Source organism: Egretta garzetta, unplaced genomic scaffold (assembly GCF_000687185.1).
Source record: "Egretta garzetta isolate BGI_Z169 unplaced genomic scaffold, ASM68718v1 scaffold26, whole genome shotgun sequence".
Taxonomy (NCBI): domain Eukaryota; kingdom Metazoa; phylum Chordata; class Aves; order Pelecaniformes; family Ardeidae; genus Egretta; species Egretta garzetta.
In genome coordinates, this window is record NW_009260070.1 from 41804 (window position 1) to 62461 (window position 20658).

The window sequence follows — 20658 nt, forward strand, 5'->3', positions numbered from 1 at the left end:
CGCCGCCCCCAGCGCCGTGAAGACGCGCCCCGGCAGAGCTCGAGTGCGCTGCCGCACCTCTTCTGGGTCAACAGAGGAAGAGGAAAAAACCGTTTGAGGAAAAAACAGATCACCTCGCGGCGACAGGATATCATCGCTTGCTGAAGCTGGTTCCTAGTCCAGACCCGCTCCCTTCACTCCACGTCAACCAGAAGCAATGAAGACTTAGGCAGTTTTGCTCATTAGACAGAGAAAGCCAGGCTTAAGCTTCTTAATTGATTAGTTTGTGGGGTTTTTTTTTCTTCTCAAGTTGCATCTACAGGTACCTTTGTGAAATGGACAGGTTGTGTCTGCAAATGAGATCAGAGCCCTTCCTCAGCAACACTAAAAAAAAACCAACCAACCAAAAAAACCTCGCCAGAAAACAACCGCCTCTTTGCAACCATGAGGTAGTACTGGTACTAACTGGGGAACAGTGGGAGATGGAGAGCGCAGGCGCAAGCCCCACCTCCATCAACACAGCTTAAGCAGAGCACTGCTTTTGAGGTAGGAGTAAGGGAAGAGCGAGAGACAACCACTGATAGGTACCTCTGCTAGCAATCAGCACTTGCAAGAAACCCTTCCTCAGGCCCAGGAGTCAACCTTAAAAACAGACATTTGCACTGCATTCGATAGGTCACAGCCTCCAGCTGTAACAATTCACTATTACCCAGCCCCAGAAAGGCTAGGTAGGTCACATCCAATGACACTTTTGGGACAGGGCAGTTGGTTAGCTGCAGCTTTCATCAACTTCCAGTACTGAGCACTGACTCCAGGAGAAAAACTATTTTCAGCATTTCTACTGCCTTGTGTTTCAGACCCTGTCTGGACCTACTCCCCTAGGGTTTTTGTTTTGATTTACCATCCCCCCCCCCCCCCCCCCATCTTCAGACACAGCATTCAGCTAAGCAGAACCCCCTTTTCAGAAGCTGCCGCTCTCAGATGCACATAAAAGGCTCAAAGACACCTTCAAGTATTTATAAGGGTTCTGAACCTAGTTCACAGATTACAACCAGGGAGACCTTCAGTAGCTCAAAACCACAGCTATGCTTCAAAAGTACTTAGGATAAGCACATGCCTAATTTTTCCTCAAAGGCTTTAAAAATACGAGTGATTCTGGAGGTTTAAACTGAGCCACCCAAGTCAGAAAGCTGGATAAAAAGTAACTTTGGAGTTGTCTATCCATTTTGGAAAGTCTTCATTTATTGTAGTGATTATTTAAGAAGCATACACTATGGTATAAAAAAAAGTCATAACATGCAGACAGGAGACCTTTCAGGAGATTTAGCAGAAGCAAGTGTAGATTTACAATTAGCTTTAATATAATACTATTTAAAAGCTGATAGCAGATCTTAAGTTCACTTTTGATGCTTTGAAAGAACAGGTATGCACATAAATTGTTCAGGAATTTAAGGCAATTTGCATATTAAGATAGAAACCCATCAGATTAATAGATTTTTATGTTGTGCTCAAAATGTTAGCCGAATTGAAACCACTTACATATACTCATCTCAAAGGACTGAGAGTCATAAATAGCAGCTGCTCCTTGATAAAAATACAGTCCTGAGCACAAGCTAGTAGCAATGCTTAAGCTATGACATCTTCCATGTCAGAGTATAAGCTATTTTTGCAGTAAGGAGCAGTATTTACCAGGTGTTCAACAGGCAAAGGCATTCTAAACATGCAATAGCTCCCAACAGAAGTCCAAAATTACTTCCAGTATCTTGGTTACAATAGTTTATTTGCACACTGCAGAAAGATCAAGAAATCCTGCTATGCATTTGTGACCACTAGTATTTCAAACACAACAACCAAGGGATACAACGTAAGGACAGGCAGCAAAAGGTGTTTTACAGAAAACCCAAAAAACCAAGAGTCTTTTAGTAATCGGTTAGATTGTTTGCAAGGTAATTGGAACACTCTTCCCTCCCCAGCCCCTGGGAACTGTTCCCCACACTATACCTATGCTATGACCAAACAACACTGGAGTGTTTAAATTCAGTGCAAGAAGAGTAATTTCAGGACATTTAATTTCACTCTAAACAAAGGCAAAAGTTTATCTATATAGACATCCAAACGCCAACATATTTGGTACAGTGTAATGAAGTTACACAGATTTCACCCTTAGAGGTATGCTCTTGTAGTGATCACCTGCATTCCACAAAAAAAAAAAAAGTGTTTGAAACAGCATAATATTGTAGACTCAACGCTTTAAAAAACTTTATTCAGCTGGAATTGGAACTCCCTAACATTCACAACATAATTTAGGATGCATTTGTTACATGAAGAGCAGATAAAAGACTTAAACAGTTTCACATACCAGTTAAGATACTCCACATGCTCCTTCCCCACCTACAATACTGACATCTCGGTTGGTTGTTGGTTTTGGGTTGGTTTCAGGTTGGTTTCATTTGTGGTTTTTTTTTTTTTTTTCCCCTCCTTAACAAATACTCAGGTGCACCTTGTCTACCTGACTACCTCCCCCATTTCTACAGGAGTAGACATACACTGGTAACAGTGGGAGGATATGGGACACTGTCCTATCCAGCGTTTGGACCCTGGAAAGGAGTAGGCCTAGCTATAAAAAAAAAAAAAAAAAAATAGAGTTCAATGATGAGCTGAACATGAAGTGCTTCAGCAACTGAGGCAAAGCCACACTCAGGAAAAAACTGTATAGTCACAGAGAAAGGAAACCATCAGTAGCTGAAGAGAGGGGAAAGGGGGAAGTAGTCTAACCGCCCCCCCAATAACCCATTAGCTTTACAAAAAGAGTTCAAGAACTAACAAAATCCATTATCTGCAAGGTCTGCAGGATTAAATGCCACATTAAGACGACCCACTCCAATCCTAGATCAGTTGTCCACACTTAACAGGGCTTTAGTCATGCATGGTATGCATATTCTGCAGACTGACTAACCCCTTGCTTCCACCCCTTCTTCCTCTTTCCCCTCCCCCCAAGAGAATGAAGTTGACTGATTAGAGAGTTTCACTACTAATTTCCCCATACATCCCCTCCCAGTTTTCTTTTGAGGGCAGAGGGGTTGTCAAATACATCAACAACTTTTCTTTAAACAATTATCAAATTTTAAGGGATATAAAGGGATATAAAGACATTGGTGCATTTAAGAATTTACATATTTGTAAAAAAAAAAACTAGTTATAAAACTACATTTTTATCACCTAGTACTTTCAAGATTCATTGTTATTTTTGACTAATTAATATATTAAATTAAGCCAAGGTTTGAGACCAGAAAAGTTCTATCAATCTACTTAGAAAAGAATATTTAAAACCAAAAATGAAAAAGGTTAGTTATGTTATATTCCAAAATCCACAGCCCATTATACTAAACACATTCTTTCTACAGGAATGATGTTCTTGAAAACAGATGATTGCAAGTATTTTACTGCTAGACACTCCATTACATTGGATAGTGTGACTGGAACCTGTGGATGGTGAAGTCTTGATGTTTGTCCAAGTTTCAATGTAAGGTGTCCAAGGTCCTCTCCCAGAACCATGGGGGGAGGGAGGGCAGGGGGGAAGAAAAAAAAAAAAAAAAAAAAGAAAAAAATCACAGATCAAGTTCTTACGACTTTTTTCAATCTTTCCTTGGCTTTCTGTTTCTGGGCGATCTATTCACAGTTTCCTCCTCCTGCAAGAAAATTTGTGCAAACATCAAGGAAAAAAAACTAAAAATAATCTTAAAAACATTTTGAGCAAACCTACAAAGAATAATCTCCTTTCTACATTTGGATTTAATTTTTGAAAAGGACTTACTGCTCTTACTATCCTTCTTTTCTATACATGGCAAACACACAAATCCTCTTATTTTCACAGTGGATGTACACTATTTGCTGAGAGTATTCAACAGCTTTGCTGCTGCGAGAATCCTTTTAACTTCAAGCAACACTACGTCAGCCATTATGTCAGCTACATGTCATTATGTAGAGCACTTAAGAGGTCACATCCTGACCGCATACTAAGCTGAATAAGCCTTTTGCCTCAAGAAGATGCATTCCACACAATCCCACTCCTCTCACAAAGCAGGGTCTATGGTAGTGCCTTTAGCAAGGCGCCCAGCTCTGCTAAGTCAGCCATAGCAATTACTATTCTGCAGGGTGATTAAGTTTTCCGAAGTTCTGACACTTGGAAGCATCACATGAGCCAGGTTTACTTCAAACACTTTAGTAAGGCTTCTTATACATGACTTAAGGAGAAAAAAAAAAATGCCCAAGACTTTCCTCAAATATTAAGCACTCTTACCTCTGATGCAGGTTTCCTGTCCTCTTCCTCCTCCTCTTCCTCCTCCTCTTGACTAGCACTTCCTATATCAGCACCACTTTTCTGCTTCTCTTCTAAGGGAAATAAAAAAAAAAACCCTCATTCTCTTTTCATTAAGACTTACCTTCAGTTCACCATTGTCTTTATTCCAATGTCTGCCAATCTTTCTGTTTTATTCTATCAGAGAGAAAACTCAAACTGATTCAAGATTATCTAGTTTACCTACCTAGCTTTTCCTCATTTGCTTCCTCCTCCTCCTCCTCCTCATCTTCCTTGCCCCCTTTGTCTTTTTCTTCCTCTTTCTCCTCATCCATCACATCAGGCTGAGGAGCATCACTCTTTTTGTATTCTGCAGCGCTTGGCTGTTTCTAAAAAATTGTCCAACCCAGACAATTATTTGTGACTTTAAGGAACATTTTGCTGGATCTCTTTTTAAACATTATATTATGTATTACTGGAGGAAATGCATACCTTCCCAGAACAGCAGAAAAGGACAACAAGGAACACTGGCAAAGCCACAGTGAGGATGTAGACTACCCAAAGCCAGGGATCCACCACCTGCCATCATCTGGCCCACAACACCAGGCTGCAAGATAAAAGGAACTGTGAAATTTTATCCCGTACAGCAAGTTATAGCAGTGAAGTCTAAGCTACACAATTTTCAAATAGGCTTTTTGCAACTTGGAACATTTTATTTCATACCTCAAAAAAAAATTAAAGCTAACCTGTACAAGTACTTTTTTCATAGAAAATTAAGAAATAGGCTAAAGTTAACAGTCCAGTTGTCAGAGCAAAAAACTCACAAAACAGCAGTGAGTTCTCATTGCTACTTACAGCAACCACTACCATATTTTAATTTGGAATTGAGGTCCCAATCTGGTTTATCATAATCCCTAGCCTTGGTACATATAGATAAATACTGTGGGAGAGAACAGCAGCAATGCTCCTACTGTTCTAGTCAGAAGCACACAACTAAACCTTTATTTCTCACCTCTGCAGCACCATCAGCTGCCTTTTTCAGTCCCCACCCATCACTGGCCCAATCATCAGCCACAGCTCTTTCAGTACAGATGATGAAGTTGTCAAAAAAGATGTCAGAAGTCATTGACCATAGCTCAAGTCCCACAGCACTGAAGGGAGTCATCTTGAAAGGTTCCAAGTCTTCAAAGAAATCTGGGTTTGGGATCTTCCTAGGTTTCCATATACCCTAGGAAGGACAAAAGACATTCAAGCCCTGCCTGCTGTAATACAATTTTTAGTTTTCAGCCCATTTTGAACCGAGAAAAAGACCAACCCACTGCACTTAATTACAATGTCTATGGGTGCAACTCATCAAGTTTTGCAAATTAATTTTCCTTTGTGCTACAAAGAAGTGAAGCCAAGTAAGAAAGTACTTTGAATGTGTCCACTTGGAGCACAGTCTAACCATGACAATATTTGTATTCTTAATTACACCTGCTGAATCTAAATCATTCTGCTTTTTCTAAGAGAAATGCTGCATAGGCCGGGAGTTCAAGCAATGAAAACACTAACCTGATAGTTCACATTATCAATCATAGGAGGCTTCCATTTGCCTTTGTAGTTTGGATTATCAATCATCGGTCGCTGCCAGGTACCACAGCCAGGGGCTGTCTCACATTTAGGATTTGCAATCTGAGGTGCCTCCCATTCACCATCCATATCCTCATCCCTGAAAAGCGAAATTTGGTTTTGAAGTCCACCCCTTGTCTTTATACAGAATAAGACTTAGACAATGTCTGATTTCTGGGAATTTTAAAATTCCTACCATAAAAACGGAGATACTGAAACTTTGAATAGCATTGGTCTGTAGGTAAAGACGTCACAGAAGGAATGAGGAATTCAAGTAGCAGCTTGGAAGCACAGAAGCTCAACAAAAGCCAGTCCCTGAGCACAGCCTCCCCCGCCGCCCCTTCCAAGTATGGTACAACTGCAAGATGACCTTCCCTGCCCTGTTCAGCTTACAATCACAGAACAGAAGAGTTGAAAAGTGCGCAGGTGAACGGAAGAACACAAGACTCCTCAGACCAACTCTGCCTTCTACTTTTGAAGCAAGACAGCCTGAATCGACAACTTTGTTAGCAAGCAACAACGAACTAGCTATTCTTTACTCGTAAAAGCCAGTATCAAAGCCATGAAATATTTGCTGTGATTTGCAACAGGCAGTAAACGTACCAATCTTCAGGCTTCTCAGCATCAGGGTCCGCTACATATTCTGGCTCATCATCCAGCCAGCCCTCTGGTTTCACAGCATTTTCGTCTGCAATCTTTGCAGGGGCATCCTCATCCCTCGAAAACAGAATATTATGTATTAACACACACAACATATAAAAGTTCTTAATCCCAAGGCACTATTCTACAGACTCTGAACAAGCTCACTGATTTAGACAATCAGCTAGCTTCACTTCTAATCGGGTAAGCATAACACCATGATTTCAGAACCAAATTGCCTTGCAATCTGTTACTTATACATATGCCTCATGGCACAGTCATAGCACCAACTGTAAGGTAATACTACTTATTTTTTAAAACCAACTTGGAAAGGGCATATTACAGCAAATCCTGTATCTTATTGGTCACTACAAACACACACTTGAGCTTGAAATTGAGTCCACTGTTCACAAAGCATAGGTTCAAAGACAGAAACCCAGTATCAGTTTCCAATTTAGGATGTCAGATATTTCAGTCACCTGCAACTATGCATTACACAAACAACTAGAAACTTCTTACAATTATACCTTCTGCAGCTCATCTTTGATCTCATCAAGGATGAAAGCATCAGCTAGCATAGCTGTTTCAGTAAAGCCTTCATCTGTGGCCAGTACAGTAATACTAAACAGTAATTCCCAGAGGACATAGATCCTGTCTGCCTTTGTCTACCAAAACTGCTGCTCAGATGCCTAAACTGATTGTGTTTTGATTACAAGGGTGAGATTCAAAACCTTTAAGTCATCTGAGAAAGACTTTTTGATCAGAACCAAATTATCAGGCCAAGGCCTTCCTCAATTCCACCCCTCCAACAGCTTACCAGTCATCTGGTTTAACAGCATCTGGGTCTGGGATTTTTGGTCTCTCATCCCAGTCCTCAGGCTTCTGGTCATTCGGGTCCTCAATCTCCCGGGGTGGATTCACAGGAGGAGACATATCATTTAGCAAATTCCCACTGTTGACAACTGTTTGATCAACCAGTATTTCAAAACTATTATCAGGATTCAAGACTGTAAGGAAAAAAGTTGATGTAGCCATTACATATACGATACAAAGAGTGCATGATCATCCCCCCTGTACAACTACAACTTCAGCAATCCAAGATACCACTTACCCAGCAACTGTTTTAAAGAACTGTTAAGAATCTTTTGTCTTATGCCAAAGGGTAACTAGTAATGCCATACCACACATCACCTTGTGAGAAAGAAGACACATTGCAGGAGTCCTACTTTAAATATGTTAAAAGCACAAAGAAGCTTGTACAGTGATTTACCAGTTACCACAGCAAGTTGACTTCGGCATAATAAGTATTGCTTTAGTAGTAAGAATATATGTATTCACATTCTATTCAAGAATAAGAATCCCTACTATTGACTCACAGGATTTTAATCTCACTCCTTTACCCATTGCTGCCTCTGTAGTAGGAAGAGCTAGAGAGAGCCTCCTGAGTACTCCTTGAAAGATTTTTAGTCATAGCTAATATACCACACCAGACACTGTACTTCAAGAACCACAGAGTTTTTCTGGTACTATGAAAGCAGCAAGAAAGAAAGAAAGAAAAAAAAAAAAAAAAGACTATACCTCTAAATCTAAAGCCTAGTATACTTAGCATATCAAGTTACACAGGACTGCTCTGAAATTCAGTTCTCCTTTAACTATTAAGTTCAAGGTCTCATGACTTTTCTTACATGAATCAAGACTTCTTGCAAGGAAGAAATAAGCCTTTGTACAATAAGATCAGTTTTTGCATTCAGAGCTTTGAAGTAGTGTTTAGTTGTACCTATCTGTCGACACAAATATTTAGTTGTTCCTTTGGCTCATTTTATGAGCTTTTGACTCAGGAAACATAGCAGTATTTATTAACATGCATAGTTAACAGTCACCGTACCCAGAGTATAAAGATGGGTCTTCTTATCAGTAAAGTAAGTCTTCAGGTCTGCATCTGGACGCTTTGCATGCTTCTCCTCATATTTGCCAGTCTTTGGGTTTTTGTGTCGGAAGATGAAGTGCAATTTATAGTCCTCTCCACATTTGTCAGGGCCAAACATGATTGTGTATGGAGTTTTGTCATGGAACTGATCCTTTAAAAACAATACAAAACTTCATTCCATTATTTTGAAATACAACTTAAGTCACTGCCTGGCATAAGAACTCCCAATTCATTAGAAATTATTCTGCAACTTGGATATCAAGCCAGTGAAGTACCTACACTAAAGCCTGAATGATGAACACAAGCCTCTAGAGAACACCACAATTATCCCAGCTACTTGAGTTTGCACCTTCGGTCTCCACTTTCCAGATGAAAACCAACAGCTATTCAAGCGTTATCAAAAGGTAAGCTTAAGTGACAACCACAATGTTTAAGTATATCTCCACATTATAATAAAGGATTTTAAACGCTATCAGTATAAAATTATCAGTTACTGGTAATACTGAATGACTAGCTAGTCCAGTGAGTTTCCTTCACACAAAGTGATAAGCAGCATTAAAAGTGAGGCCAAGCTGTATTTCGTTTACACACTTATAAACTGGTGTACTGTCTCAACCTGAGAGCTAACTGGATATAACAATCTCACCTTTGAACACTGCCAAGAAAGTCTATTTGTTCCTGCTAATGTTATCTTAAAATTCAATACACATATGAAACTGGTTAGATAGTCAAGTTGTCTTTTGGGTGTCTTCTTTTTAAGTAACTTGGAATCTGTATTAATAATACAACTCCAATGAGACCGCAGAAGGAAAGGAGAAGGATGGGTAAGAAGTCATAACATTCCTATGAAGTCTAGGAAGATGGCTAAAGAAAACCCATAGGCCACACAAGCCTACGCAAGGTGACCCAGCAGTTAAACTTTGTCTGAATAGACTCAATCACTTTACATAGGTATGTCAGTGAGGAGAGAAAATTATTCTTAATCCTTAGAAGTTGTAGCATGGCCTCTTCCATTGACCACATTTCTAAGACAATGCATTCAAGGGTCATTTATGAAGCAAATGGTTCTGTGTAGCTAGTGTGTGCAGCTGAGCATATAAGGTTGTATCCAGGCCAACCTCTCAAGACTTTTTTTTTTTAATATACCCAGTAATGCACAAGCAGGTTCACATGTCAAAGACAAGGCAATAAATGCAAGATATATTTTTAGTTATTTCCATTAGTCTGTTTTAAAGATGAAACATGGTATCTTCCTTCCGGGCAACAGCTCCTGAGGAAGTTTCTCCTCATACACTGGCAACTCTTGTAAGATACCTCCTCTTTGGTCCTAGAACCTAGGGAAATGTGAAGTATTGCAGTCTTTAGCAAAGGTCTAGAACTGTTCAGCTGCTAGGAAGCTCCAGAGTTTTCACTCAAACACCCAGAAACTGCTAAGTGCAAAGTACTCTGGAGATGAGGCTCTAAATATGACCCACTGCCTTTATTGAAGAGGTTTCTTCAGGAAGAAGCAAAATGAAAAAAGTTTTATTTCACAACTAATACTCAAAAGTAGCAGCATTACTCACCAGATTCAATTCAGGGGTTTTGGAAAGCAGTTTCACGTAGGCCCCGCCACACTCTATTCCATTTTGGAAGTTTACTTCATACCTAATTTTAGTTTTGGACAGAGAAGGGGAGAACATGCTATACATGAGGAAAAATTACTTCCGTAATACATAATTACAATTTTCAAGTACAAATTAAGAGTAAGACTGTTTTGTTATTGTTTCCTTTAAATCACATGTTCAGTGATTATTAAAAATACACTCTAAGGACTAAGCAAATATTCATAAGGGCCTGAGAAACATGAAAAATTGAGGATGTAGACGACTTAACCTGACAAAAAAGATTAAATTGAGTGCCGGTCCAGAAAATTATGATCTAGAAGTAGAGAGAAGGAAGAAAAAGCTTACCAGTATGTAAGACACTCCAACAGAGATTAAGGCAAGCCAATTATTTTCCCCACAACTACTATGGCAGACAACTCAATCTGCAAGACTACCAAAACAACAACAATTGGATCCTAGGAGATGCCCCTTTAGAGTTATAAGCATACAACAGTGTATTTAGAGATGCCAAGGAGTCTAAAAAAGGCAAAACATCTCTGTCAGGAATAGGCTAAGTATGCTTGATCCTCTCTCAATGCCAGCAGCCGGAGTGGATGACCACTGGGATTTATTTTTAGCTTTGTATTTTGAGCCAAAACTAAACAGTCATGCAAGAGAAAGTGACCAATTCATTATCTTGTGCAAATATGAATTAGCTTACTCTTTGTTTAAAACTGATAAAGTAGGTAATAATCCACAATTAATCTGTTTTCATGATTTTTTTACCCCCTTCTTGCTAGTCTAATATACATGCAAGTAGATTCTTCTACATCAATCATAGCCAAACAGAGCTAGGCAAGCTGTTAATCTTCCATGACAGATGAACTAAGACAAAAGAAGGAGGAAACGAGTGCATCTTTACCACTCTGTCTGCTCCACCTTGGAAACAGGGGGCAGTTTACTGCATAAGGAAATGGCACTGACCTACATATAGACCAGCTTTTCTCCAAAAGGACAAGGACTTTCACAATTAGCAGTACAGGAGTCAGTTGCCTGACCTTGTTACTACAATTAAATCAAGTGAATTGAAGTCCCGAGACAGGTTACCAAGTCTAGTTTTCATAGACTTCTTCCCATTTCAGGCTTCAGAAGGACACATGCTGTTCTTAAGTTCCCACTTTGGGAATACTGCTTGTTATTTTACTTAAACAGTATAATAATAGGTTACAGTATCTTGTGTCATCTAGACCCCCAGCCAACAAAAACTCTGTTATGGAATTAACTTCAGCACACTATCGTGTCACCCTTGAAATAACAGAACGCAAAGTTATCCTTTACTTACTGTATAATAAGGGGTTTGGTATCAAATACAAAAGGCTTTGAAAGTTTGGATGAAATTGCATGATGCTTGGCTCTGGTTACCAATACAAGGCCTTTGTCTCCTGGAAGCTTAGTGTCCTTCATGTCTTGGACTTCCCATTTACCTGGAGAGAAATTAACCAAACTTTATAAAACTTGTTCAAGACAGTCTTTGTTTAGCCTAGTTTTGAACAAGATGGTTGGCATTCTGCAACAAAATCTTCCAGGGTGCTTTATCAAGTTATTAGCATAACATCTTCACTAAAAACTATTTTAAAACCTCCAAGTAGATACTTTGTCTAAATCAGAACTACACCTTATATTCTTAGCCAGATATATAAACACTCCTCCCATTTTCTTCAGTGAACATAATTTTAACTGGGAAACAGGAAACAAAGGCTTGCACCTCTTCTTCAGGTATGACAAAAGACATCAGAAGCATCTATCATCAAAACCTGGGCTGGTCTTACCATCGTATTTTGCAATCTCATCATCCGTATCATCTTTTTTTGCTCTGGAAAGGATCCATCTAGAAGACAGACATCCAATGGTCAAAAACCCATACTTTTTTTTTTGCCACTAAAATCCTGCCCTTAGGATAAGATAACCCTTGCTGTCCTACGACTACCTCCCACCCAGCCTCTTGATCCCCTGAGGAGTTCTATCCCCAAGCCTACAAAGTTTTTTTTGCCACTTCCGACCCCACCCACAAAGTAAGATCATGGCCTCAGTGTCTTGCTCTTGTAAAAAAATTATAGTACCACCCCACTATCCTCACGTTACCTGAAGTGAAAAGCCAGATGAGGATTAAAACATTACACATCTATGGCTCACCTCTCCCTTGTTACAAGAACTTAAGGAACTACTAGCTTAGCTCACCACTTTAACAGCCAGCCTCATACAGTCACTGCCGTAATCCTCAGCAACCACTGCCCCTTGATTCGATTTTGAATTATACAGGCTCTAGTGAGGGTTTCATTGCCTTTCACCACATTTTTTTTTTCATTATTTGCTGTACTGAATCATCCTTCAGATTATACTCACCCATCTAGAGTTCCTTTATCAAAGGACTCGGCAAAATATACCTCACCAGTTGGGACTGGGGCCCTGTAGGTAACCTATTGGAGAAGACAGGCATTTATGCAGCTTTCAATGCACATTCTCTACTCTAAAGAAATACAGGCACATACAGCCCACATTCCCCCTCTACACCCAAGTACAGCTTACCTGGAACACCCGTGCAGCATAAATACAGAAGTTATGTAAATATTGCTGCTTGTGCCAAGCCATTGTGCTCTTGTCTGCAACTAAAACTAAAGTGTATATCTAGCTGGAAACATTAGCATTAATTCCTGATAATCACAGATTTCAAGGGTGGATTTAAGTTTTCAGGAAGAACACAGGGGACACAAGAATAGGAACGAAGCAGCTAGGCTTAATTCCAAGCCCTACTTCCAGATAACATCTTAAATAACATCACAAAATACTAAATGTTAGCAGAGTAAATACAACTCTGATCAGACTTACATTAACCACAACACAAGCGGTAATTCAATTTTTAAAAGAAGTTCCATGCCAAACCTTTGGAGTTGGAGGAGGAGTGCTCGTTTCAGGTTTTGACTCTTCTACCTCCTCAATGCCATCATCCAAGTCATCCTCAATATCAACTACATCATCGCCATCATTGTCATCATCCGTATCATGTGCCTGGACAGCAAGAGTCCCAAGAGCGAGCAGCGTCACATACAGTAGCCATTTCAGCTCCATGATCTGGATAAATAAGACAAGGCAAAGAGGTCAAGCCAGTGCTGCATGCAGAGCAAATCATTGCTTCTCAGTACAAAACCAAGCATCCAAGACAACAGGTGAAGTGCCTAGTCATACCGCTGAAAGAAACGCACAAACATATCTTTTCAGCTCTTATTTACTGCATCAGGCTGGTTGAGAGGGCTGTAAAAGCTGGAGAGGAATACAACGTAAAGCCAAAGTTTTTAGTTCAAAACTGACATTAACTGAGCGGAGAACAACGTATGCAAGTTCTGCAGATCATGCTGCAGAAGAGTCATAACTTTGCTCTTACCCGGTCACAGTCTATGAACAGAACAGCAGACACACGTACACAACACCACAACCTATGTACCCTCAAAAGCCTAAACAGAAAACTTATTTCTTGCTTATGAAGGACTTTAAATGCATCACACAGAAGCTGAAATCTCCACTCAGTTCAGGAATTGAAATACAATTAGCTAGCTCTTTCAAGCAGAGTGTGATCTATGGAGTAATCAATCCTCTATCTCCTGTTCGGTATTTTTTTGTCCTTTCAACTGTGGGACACTGGTGTTTTCATTCATCAGTCCCCTTCCCCAGGTATTATTCTGGAATTACTGCCAACAGCCACTGATACTACTGGCAGTGGCAGATGTCTACAAGCAGTTGAAGCTACTGAGGCAGACCCAGGAGAAAATTTCTTACTATTTAACAGAAGTTGATTTGATTCCCCTCTTTCAATCTCTAATTTAACAGGATGACCAAAGAAAAAGAGTATCAGTTAACAGAGGCTTTACAGAATTAAAATATCACACTTCAACTAATTTAGAAGGTGCTCAGCACATTGTCGCACCTAAAATATGATAGATCTTGGCAAGCTGTAGCACAAAAGATCTTGCACATAAAATGGGTTTCAATTTTACTCTCTTGCTAGAAAGCCTACAAGGTCACTACACCTTTAGGCTGATACAGAAGGCAACACTCGTAGCATGCTGCTAAAAAAACCCAAAACCAACCTGTGCCTTGCTTATCTTTTCTCCTTTGAATCAAATTCCAAATTTTTCTTCCAAAACCAGAGTTGTAACTGAGACTAATACTTTTTTGAAAACAATTACAAAACCAAACATCCCCTCCTTCTCTTACACTTCTGCCTCAGGCTGTAGCCCTGTAGACTTAAAAACATAACTCAAGCAGAGTTCATAGTGCCTGTAGGGGCATAAGATCATGCTAGAAAACAAACTTTCAACTTTCCAAAGCGTGTTTAGGCAACTAAAAGAATTTACAGTCTTAATGGCTTATCAGCAGTATCCAATACTCCAAAACTACGTTGCATACCAGATCTACCATTCTAAGATTAGTCTTCAACTTACTTCTAATGACAGAGGGGATGTTTTACAACTACAACAAAACTGAATTTTAAAGACTTGTGCTGAGGTCATGTCCAGTTTGTCACTACAGCAACATGCAATTGCAGCCAGTTTTCTAACAATAGTGATGGCCTTGAGGATTATGGTCTAAATGCATGCTCACAACCCTCCCCCCCTCACAGTTCAGGCCACTGCACTGAAACACCTCTGAACCAAAAGGACACCACTCACAGCATGAACAGCTGACAAAAACTTTCAAGTGTTGTTACATACAAGCGAAGCTTGTTTGCTTAATATACAGTGTACAGCCAAAATTGAAAACAGTTACAGACCTTCATAGCAGCTCACAGCTCCTATTACTAATGTGGGAACCACAATACAAAACCAAGGAATGAAAACTGTCAAGCAAACATAGGTACCCTTGGAAGTTCAAGTTTCTCCTGCACAGACACCATGTCCTCTGAATAACTCGTGCCCACCAGCATAAAACCAGCACAGAAAACAAGAGCCTGAAACCTCATTTGAAAAAGTGACCATTAAAGCTCTGGATGCACCCTGTGTGACTGAAGCAACTACCGATGAGATAGCACAAGGACATCTTTCCAAGGAAAGGGTTGAATTTTATCTTACTTTACCAACAGGGCGGCACCAAATAGATTATTTTTTTTTAACAGAGCTAAATTCAGGAAGATTTTACCCCAAGTTTTAGAACTGCTTTCAAATTGTATTATACAGATAGAATGACCACTTCACAATTTACAAAGTGATACAAGGAAATTAATCTTAAAAATATAGCAAGAGTAAAAATAAGCCAATTCTCTCCTCTTCTGCTAAGAGGAAGGCATTTCTGCATACCTCCTCCCAAGCCTGTGCAATGGATATTAATGATTTAGCATGCAAGTAATCCCTTAGGTAATCTCACCATTAGCCGACCAGCAATAAAAGTTTTGGTGAAAGAATTAAATCACACCCCCCACCAACTTCCATGCCAGTGTTGACTCCCTATGTAATAATTACCTACTTCACAATCCCACCCCAACTACAACTTCAGAAGTATTTGTCAGCAGCAAACAAACTTCGGTAAATGCTAGCATGTAAGTGGCAAAGCCACATAGCCTGATATTGCAGGCAAGGTTGCTCCAGAAAGTCCTCTGTCAAAACATCCTACTGAAACCAGACAATTCTACCAGTGACTCATACAGCAGGGGCAGAAGCTATGCCACTCTGCACATCTGGGCTCCTGATACAACCACAGGTATCTATCCTGTAGGTCTACATTTATTGCTTAACACTCTGTCTGAATTTGAGGCCTCACTGAACCTCATTTCAAGGTAGAAATATTGTCTGTTCTTCCCAAGCAAGCTTTTTTCCCCTCCTCCCACCCCACCCCACCCCCCAAAAAAAAAAAAAAAAAAAAAAAAAGAAAGCTAAAAGCATGGAGAGAAGCTAATGCAGTTTCATGTCCTTGCCTCTTTATAATCATTGGCAAGCAGTATTCACAAGTTTATACCCCTACAGAAAGCTGTTTAGGACACCTCCTACGTATTTAATCAGTCCTTAATTCAACATAAGCTACTATTCATACACCTTGACTACTGACCGGTAGCATCCGCTGCCACTGCCAATTGTCATACCTAGCTCCTTATTCTGTTAATCTGTAACAATATACAAACTAACTAAATATTAAGAAATAAAAGATACTATGTTCTCAGAAGAGCAATTTAAGTGAAGCACACATTTTTTATATTTAAAAGGCTTATAATTGATGTCCTGCTACAGGAGAAAATTTCAACTTCACACAACCCTTAGGGACATAACAGAAACACGATTATGCCCTAGTAAATTAGGTTATTCCTAAAGAAGATAGAGGGGGAGAGAGAAGAAACACAGGTTTCATACAAAACAGGCATACATAAACCGATTTTTCAGTGGAGCTTGAAGTTGCTAGCAACTACACATGTTCAATTAGTCACCTAAAATGTAGTCCAAACTTCAGGCACACAGCCACCTACTCTATTATGATCAGATTTCTCCCTTGAAGGAGTGTCCAATTTCCAAGGAATTATCATCACTGGCCATTTTTGACTCTGCTTGCACTTCCCTTCTTCAGGTTTAACTGTGTAATATTTCTGAAGGTTAGTGCATTTCTGATCGTGCAACTGCCAAAAGCCTTTAACAAGGGAACCCCTTCATAATAGGCAGGAGCTTCTGACATCTCCATTCTACTTCAGCGCAACCCTCATTTTCACCACAATGTTTCAAGTCAGAGAGGACTAAAACTTCATCTGCTTTTTTTTTTTTTTTTTAATAAGGTCTTCAGACACTTTTAAACATTGTCATACCACTCGGATCAAAGGGAAAACTACTGCAGTATAATACCAAAGTACTAGCAAGGAAGAGAGTTTGAGACTGCCAGGGCTAACAAGTCACTTGTTCTCTGTCTGTGTGTCCATCCACAGCCAACTTCTATGCTAGAAAATTTCTAGCTTACATTTAAGCACTGTTCACCTGATTGTGAAAAGGCCGAAGCATTTTCCCCTGGAATGTACAGGAGCTAAGCAGAGCACTGAAAACAGCACTGAAAACTGGAACGGCGGCACTACACGCTTTACTTTGTAAACAGTAAAAACTAAACCAAAGTGGAGTGAGATTCACAGAGAGGATCAGCTTCTTGCCATACAAGTGGCACTCTTAAAGTATAGGGCTAAGTAATTGCTACCTTTGGATTTCAAGGCTTTCGAGGAAGTCATGCAGCTTCAGAAATTTATTTTTAGTTAAATTACCCTTTCACTGGGCATGACGGGGAAAGCTCATCTTATTTATTTGCATGAAACTGGAAACACTTGACCCATACAGCAGAGAGTTGTCACCACTGTCTCTAACACACGTGTCCCGGGGAAGGACAGACGGTGAAAGGGACTGCACAAAGGATGTTTAAGTCCTTTGCTATCACGCTTCCAGAACTTGCTACTTAGTAACTTCCCTGCCAGGTCAAACAGAGCCTGCAAAACCAGTTTAATCATCTCCTTGGTTACTAATCTGAGTGGCTCATCACACCAGTTCTTAATAACTGCATATTTCAGAATGTATAACTACATTTGAATTGCTATTGGCTATCTATCTAGTTTACTACTCGCTTTTTTTCCTTAGAATAGTAGTCAGATGAAATGGGTCTTATGAAAAGTAAGTCACTTACTATGAACTACACCTCAGCAGTTTTAACTGGAAGAGCATCAGTGGTTTCTATTCCAGCAGCATCTGAAGTGACAGCTGAATGGCTTACATACAGGAAGAGGAAAACTTGCTAGCAAGTCCTGCATTCCACATACTGGATCTCAGTATGGTACTTACAGTGGAAGCACACCAGTAAAAACAAGCACAATGTGTCCTCATGCAAGGAAAGAATTCCCGAAGAACAATTTAAAGGCACAAAAGTAAAGAAATTAATTACAACACACAAAAACATGCAAGGAGACAAGAACAGAAAGGTCAAGACATACTCATTTTCCATCTCAAATGACATAGTTATGGTTTCTGGGCAAAGGCTTGGCTACCCTACTTCGTAGTCCACTAGATTCTTAAAGTCAGAACTACTGAATAGCAGAGGAAACCCTTTCTACATCTCACAATCCCTCCACCTTCCACACCCTGGCTCCTCTGTGGTGCCAGGGTAACTGTTTACACAGCCTCATGATGAACTAGCAGCTGGTTTAAGATGGCTCGAAGTCCTTCTGCCGTGTTATTTTAACCCTGAATCAATACCACAGTCCAATCCAGCATGCAAAGGCAAAAAAAGAGTTGTAGCAGGATAAGTGAAAGTACTGTGAGATAAAGTAAGTAGCCAAGGATAAAGAAAGTTAAGCTATTTGAAGCAGAGTCAGCTTAACGCCACAGTTTCGTGTGCAGTTTTGTCATCTGCGCTTGTCTAAGACCTGTCTTTATGCAGATTTGGGAGATCTACACTCTCTGGCAAAGCTGAACGACTAACTGTGTGTCCAAACACTATAATTTCGGCAACCAGCACATTACCTCACTGCCCCTCTGAGAGGGATTTAATAAAACTATATTTCTCTATATGCAGCAATTTGTATGATGCAGACAACACTTTTTCCCCTTAAACGTGCAGTTTTGCAGCTAGACAACTTCCAGCATTGTGAAGAACCTGCCTCTAACATCGTAACTCAATGAACAGTAGACAAGGCCTCCTAAAATAAAACAGCCTTGCTTACAACAGGACAGAGGCATGAGCTCTGTGTGAGAGTGGTTTGCTGCCTGCCCACACCACCCTCCCCCCCCCTTTTTTTTAAAGGAAGAGGTGGCTAGGATCCACTGCTATGTAAGATTTGAGGAAAGTCTTGGGAAAGGATTAGCCAAACCTCTCCTGGAGAACTCGATAGCCCCACAGAAAAAGCTGCCTTCTGTGGGGGTTGTAAGGAGCACAAACCAGGCAAGAGATTAGGTGTGAAAGATGACAGCAACAAAGCTTGTTTTTAATAAGCATTTCAAATATGCCAGTTTCTAAAAATAATGTACAACAGCACAGATAGAGTAAGGGAGAAAAGACCATGTACCATTTGCCAGCAAAGATCATTCCCGCAGAACTGGAAGTCCTTGGAGGGCAAAAACAGAACTGCAAGGCTTTTTGTCCATAAAACAGATGGGCTGCTAGGAAAATTACATTAGGCATGGGGAGATCTGGAGGTGCCCCAAGTCTTTCAGACCACTGTGTCTAGAAATCAATTCAAGTCTACCCTGCTACAGAATTCATTCCAGCAGGAACAGGCTGCCACCGCAATCACTACTAGAGGCAGAAAAATGAAAGGCCAGAAAAGGAAGTAAAAGGCAGGGCTACGTACAATTCACAGTGTATTCTCGGTAAAGGATTTATTCATTTACTTAGGGGGAAGTTCTGCAGCACATCAAATGAGAGTAACCTAACAGAAGCTGCAAGCTTTCTTACTGTTTTGCATTAGGTTTCCCTTCCTCAGAGGGCAGTTGATACCAGGAAGCAGTTTACATCTTACACACAGCTTGTGATGTCTGTGAATTGTACAAGTACTCCCTTCATAATATTTTTTTAAACTAGAAATACCAAGACTTAATACAAACACGAAGTTTAACTCAAAGCTTATCCTACTCTTGTTAAGCATTTTGGATAAGCCCATGTAATATGGCCAAATCAACAGCAAGGAGGTTTTTGAAGTCACTTCAAGTGCATCAGAGTGAACCTAGATAGAGTTACATATTTCAACTTGTATTTAACCAGTATTTTATCTGTATTATCTCATCATTATAGGTCCTCTATCTCCTTACAATATTTTAGCAACAACCCAAATCACAGTGGCTAAAATGTCTCATAAAACCTGTGTGTTAGCTATACCTATCTGACAATGTTAAGTAAACATACTCTAAATAAAGTTCCAGAAAGAGTTTTCTATGATGCTCTGCAGAAATGCTGCAGCGTTAATTACATTAACACTAATAAAGTCTGACCTTTATCATTACTACTATCAATACACGTCTGCTTCCCTTCACAACCCAATCACCTACAGCTTTTCTCTTTCTACAGCCTAGAAAGTTCTTAACCACAAAACTGCATGTGAAAGTTCACTCCTTAGAATCAGTACAGAGAAGAAAGCAGTACGCTATGCATTCAAATGTGTGGGCTTTTTTTGTTTTAAAAGCACATGATACAATCCTTGTCCAAAAATGAGAACAAAGATTGAATTTATATACTGTTTTTGAAGACACCCAACACCCAAATGATATTCACGTGGTAAAAACCAAAGCACGCGTTTTAGGTGCCCAGAATTCTCAGACCTTGCTGCTGCAGAGTCTCCTCGTCTGTACTTCACCTTTGGCCTCCCTCGCTCTTCAATTACCACATCTTCCCGACCTGTTGAGCCTCCAGTTCTGCGCCTTGAACTCCCCCTTTCCAGAGACTTCTACTCTTCTCGCACAGCCCAGACCAGGTCACGGACTACGCTCCGCACCCACCTCCCCTTCTAGCTCTGCGGGGCTTCCTACCCACGGAGAGCCGGTTTAGGTAGCTCAAGACTATTTCGATACATTAGCGACCAACACTGGAACAAGAAGCCAGATAAAACCCAAACCCCACCCCAACCC

General features: G+C 40.1%; 1 protein-coding gene across 1 annotated transcript; it reads right to left on the minus strand.

The window, feature by feature from the left end:
• Nucleotides 1-1740: 1740 nt before the first annotated feature.
• CANX (calnexin) lies at nucleotides 1741-20576 on the minus strand. Its single transcript, XM_009641200.2, is given in 16 exon segments — nucleotides 1741-3668; nucleotides 4280-4371; nucleotides 4524-4665; nucleotides 4769-4850; nucleotides 4852-4883; nucleotides 5289-5504; nucleotides 5831-5987; nucleotides 6491-6604; nucleotides 7344-7533; nucleotides 8412-8604; nucleotides 10019-10100; nucleotides 11382-11523; nucleotides 11869-11927; nucleotides 12443-12516; nucleotides 12980-13168; nucleotides 20353-20576. Coding segments are annotated over 15 exon segments (1815 nt in total). The 5' UTR covers nucleotides 13166-13168; nucleotides 20353-20576; the 3' UTR covers nucleotides 1741-3614.
• Nucleotides 20577-20658: the final 82 nt, after the last annotated feature.